At 46.6% G+C, this 4219-nt stretch overlaps 1 protein-coding gene across 1 annotated transcript; it reads right to left on the bottom strand.

Annotated features, from left to right (window-relative positions):
- Positions 1–2524: 2524 nt before the first annotated feature.
- Positions 2525–3586, bottom strand: LOC142632976 (uncharacterized). Its single transcript, XM_075807282.1, has one exon. The coding sequence runs from the start codon at positions 3584–3586 to the stop codon at positions 2525–2527; it is 1062 nt and encodes a 353-aa protein (XP_075663397.1).
- Between the last annotated feature and the right edge of the window lie 633 nt (positions 3587–4219).

The following is a 4219-nucleotide window of genomic DNA, read 5'->3' as shown; positions in this document are numbered from 1 at the left end:
TCCTCGTCAGCCCCTAAAGTCGTCGGGAAGACGGCTAATAATAGAAAGGTTGACGGGAAGGACAAGCGTCCCTCCAAGAAAACCACCTTCATCCCTGAGGGCCAACACCTCAAGAAGACATCGCCCTTGAAGCCGAGTTATGGAGCGGGCAAAGGGTTAATGACCCCGTCAATCAGGAACCTGTCCGTCGCCTTCTTACCCACAAGGACTATGCTATCAAGGTGATGGAGTTCGTCCTCAAGAGCAAGGAATTAGATCCTTGTGCCGAGCAAGTGACGGAAGAGTTGGGGGCGTTAGGTCTCTTTGACCTTTCTCGGGTATGTCACTTTATTTATTTGCATCTATTCTTCTTTTTCACATTACTGACGGCGTCTTCGTTGCATAGGCACTGGTTCGCATGAAGGCTTTGCAGGATAGGGGCGTCGCTAAGGAGGGAGTGATTACTCGTCTGCATACGCGCATCAAGAACCTGATTGACGCCTAAAAACAATACAAGGATGCTATCCGCAATTTTCATCAGATTGTGAAGGAGCTAACTGGAGAGCTGGAGAAGGAGAAGCGTTAGAGAAAAAAGGAACAGGAGGCTAAAGAAACGGTAGAAAAAAAGCTGAAGGCTCTTTCAAGCCAGGTGGAGACCGCCAAGAGCAACGCCGTGGCAAAATTTAAGGATTCACAGCCCTTCATAAACGCTTGTGTCATCTACTACGGTGACGGGTTTGAAGACTACCAAAAGCAGGTCAAGTCCGTCTACCCTAACTTGGATTTATCCAAAGTCAGTATGGATGAGCCTCTACCATCAACTCCTGTGGGCAATACTATCCTTGAGGAGAGTGACGATGATACTAAGCTCGAGGCGGACCCAAAAAATGATAGCATCGTCCTTGCGCAGCCTGTCGTGGACAAGCCCGTCACCCTGACTCTATCAGTCCATCCTCATGTTAAAGACCTTGATGCTGAAGATCCTTCCACTCCAAGCGTCCAAGCCCTTCTTCCAAAGGGTGATGAAAAGTCTCAAGACCCCCTGGTCCCATGAACTTAAGCTTTTTCTTTCTTTATTGTAAGATGTAAGCTTATTCCAGACAGTGTTTGACGCCCGCTTGTTTTTGGGCTTTTGCTTGTAAAAATCACTTTATGTCCGTCACTTTCAATATACATGCGTTACTTTTATTTGGCATGCGTGTGTTTATCTTTTGCACTTGTATGCCAGGGTACTTAGTGAAATAGGGCGAAGCCGTCTACTTAGGTTGTCAAGCTCGTCTTCTTTATTGATTTCAACCCATCACTTTGAGTCTCGTCATGGATCCTTCAGCTTACGGATAATGGCGTCAGCTTTCTTTTAGTTGACTACTCGTCCACTTTGTGGATTCTAATAAATTCATTCATTTTGTAATTTTGTAATGAACTCGTCCAATTAGTGGACATTATATTGAACCTATTCACTTTGTGGACTTAATAAATCCATCCACTTGGTGGACTTTATATTAAATTCGTCTAGTTTGCAGATTGGTGATAAGTTTGTCCATTTTATGGATGTAGTGCTAAATTCGTCCACTTCGTGGACTTACTGGTAGACTCGTCCACTTTGTGGACTTAGTGATAATTTCGCCCACTTTGTGGACTTAACTATAGACTCATCCACTTTGTGGACTTTAACAGCAGACTTGTCCACTTTGTGGACTTAGTGATAATTTCATCCACTTTGTGGACTTAACAATAGACTCGCTCACTTTGTGGTCTTAGCAATAGACTCGTCCACTTTGTGGACTTAATAATAAGGTCGTCCACTTACACTTGAAAACTAGCTAATTCCATCCATACAACAAATACGCCAGTCGTTTCTGAATAAACTCCTCTTATTATGATGAATGCATATATATAAGTAAGAAATTTTTCCAAAAAGAATAAACTTCAGCCCTTTGGGCTTTAAATGTATTGTAGGCAAAAGTAAAATAAGATAAACGACTAAAAGAAATAATCTGGGAATGAGGAGTAGCATTCTTCATGCTGTCTTCTACTAGTAGTTCTTCCTGAGATGCTCAGTGTCCCATGGGTGGCGCAGCTTCTACCCGTCAAGTATCTCTAAGTGGTAGGTGCCCTTCCTTAGCCATGACGTTATTATGTAGGGTCCTTCCTAGTTTGGGCTGAGCTTTCCTTGTGCGGGGTCTCTAGCAGCGCCCATCACTTTCCTCAAGACGAGGTCTCCAACTTTGAAGTCCCGGTGTTTGACTCGGGAGTTGTTAAGAAGTATATCTTCGAGTCTTTCAACGAGCTCTGTTGTTGCCCAATGTTCTTCTATGCTCATGGCCTGGAGGTGGTCATCCATTTCCATCATGGCTATATAACACTCGCGTGCAGCCACTTGATCTCTCCGTAATTCCCCTACTCCATAGTCAGTAGGGAATTTGATCATCAAATGATAGGTTGAGGTTATAGCCTTCCACAAATTGAGGGTAGGTCGTCTCATGATGGCATTGTAAGCGGAAGAGCAATCGATTACGAGGAATGTTACATTCTTAGTGATCTGTTAGGGGTAGTCGCCTACGATTATAGCCAAAGTGACAACTCTAAGGGGGAATACCCTCGTCCCTCCAAAGCCAACAAGCGGAGCGTTAGTTGGAACTAGCTGCTCCCTACCAATCCCCATCTGCTGGAATGTGGGATAGTAGAGGGTGTCAGTCGAGCTGCCGTTGTCAACCAGAACCCGGTGCATGTTATAGTCTCCTGCTTGTATGCTAACGACGAGTGCATCGTCATGTGGGTGGTGAAGATGTCGTCCATCTTCTTCCGAGAATCCGATGAAGGGGTTGTCGATTCGTGCCATCTTGGGTACAGAACCCGTCAATTGGATGTTCTGAACCATCCTGAGGTAAGTCTTCCAGGCCTTTTTCGATGACCTAGCTATCGCGGTGCCTCCTATGATCATTCTTATATCTCCTATGGGCGGTCTAGGGCGCTCGTTCTCCCGTTGGGGAGCCTGCTCCTGCTGTGGGTCCGTTTTTTCCTTACTGACGATCCTCTGTAGCCTTTCTTGCCTAATAAGAGCTTCTATTTGTTGCTTCAAGTCATAGCAGTCAGCTGTGTCGTGGCCGTGATCACAATGAAAATGGCAATATTTGTCCCTTGACCTCTTGTTAGGATCTCCCTTCATCTTGCCGAGAAAAGTTAGGGCTCCTTCATCCTTGATTTGCATCAACACTTGGTCAATTAGGGCAATCAGTGGAGTGAAGCTTGTGAACTTCCCCACGGGTGATTTGGAGCGTCGGTCCTCCCATCGTTCTCCAGTTCTAGCCATCTTGCGTCCCCTGTCCGATCGTGCATCTTCCTGTCTTTCCCTCTTTTTGGGCTTCTCTTCTCGGGCAAATAGTGCATCTTCCATGTTCATGTACTTGGTCGCCCTGTAAAGCACTTCTGACATGGTCTTCGGGTTATTCTTATATAGGGAAAATAGGAACTTTCCCTTCCGCAGCCCATTGGTGAACGCCGTTACGAGTATCTTGTCGTCTACTTCATCAATCGAGAGGGCCTCCTTGTTAAAACGAGTTATGTAAGACCTCAGTGTCTCGTCTTCCCGCTGCTTAATGTTCATCAGGCATGCGGTGGATTTCTTATACCTATACCCCCCGATGAAGTGCAAGGCGAATTGGGCGCTTAACTCTTTGAAAGTACCAATGGAGCTAGGCGTTAGCCTACTAAACTAGATCCTTGCGGGTCCCTTCAGCGTGGTGGGGAAGGCTTTACACATGATTGTGTCTGGCACCCCTTGAAGGTGCATCAGGGTCTTGAAAGACTCCAAGTGATCTAAGGGATCTTTGGACCCGTCGTAGCTTACCTACGACATACGAAACTTTTGTGGAAGGGGGAATGAACTAACAGACGCTGTGAATGGTGAGTCAGTTTGCTGGACCAGGTCATCAAGATCGCTGGACACCCGTCCTCTGAGGGTGTTCATCATGTAGTCCATTTGCTCCTTCATCATCTGCATCTCAGCGACTATGCGAGGTGGGACGGTATCGGTGGCAGATGGCCGGCTCGTGTCCTGTCATTCCAGCCTGCTTGGGGCGTTGCTACCTTCCGGCCCTTCTTAGTTCCTTCTCTCCGTGCTAGTCCCTTCTTGAACTTCCTCCTGGGTGTTAGCGCCCGCATTCCTTTGGCGCGATTGTTCTTCCAAATCCTGGTTCTGTTTGGTGAGACGTTCCACAGCGGCGGCCAGAGTTTGGAC

This window comes from Castanea sativa, chromosome 4 (assembly GCF_040712315.1).
Source record: "Castanea sativa cultivar Marrone di Chiusa Pesio chromosome 4, ASM4071231v1".
In the NCBI taxonomy this organism is placed as follows: Eukaryota; Viridiplantae; Streptophyta; class Magnoliopsida; order Fagales; family Fagaceae; genus Castanea; species Castanea sativa.
The sequence above is the reverse complement of the archived record's forward strand: the minus strand, read 5'-3'. Positions and strand labels throughout refer to the sequence as shown.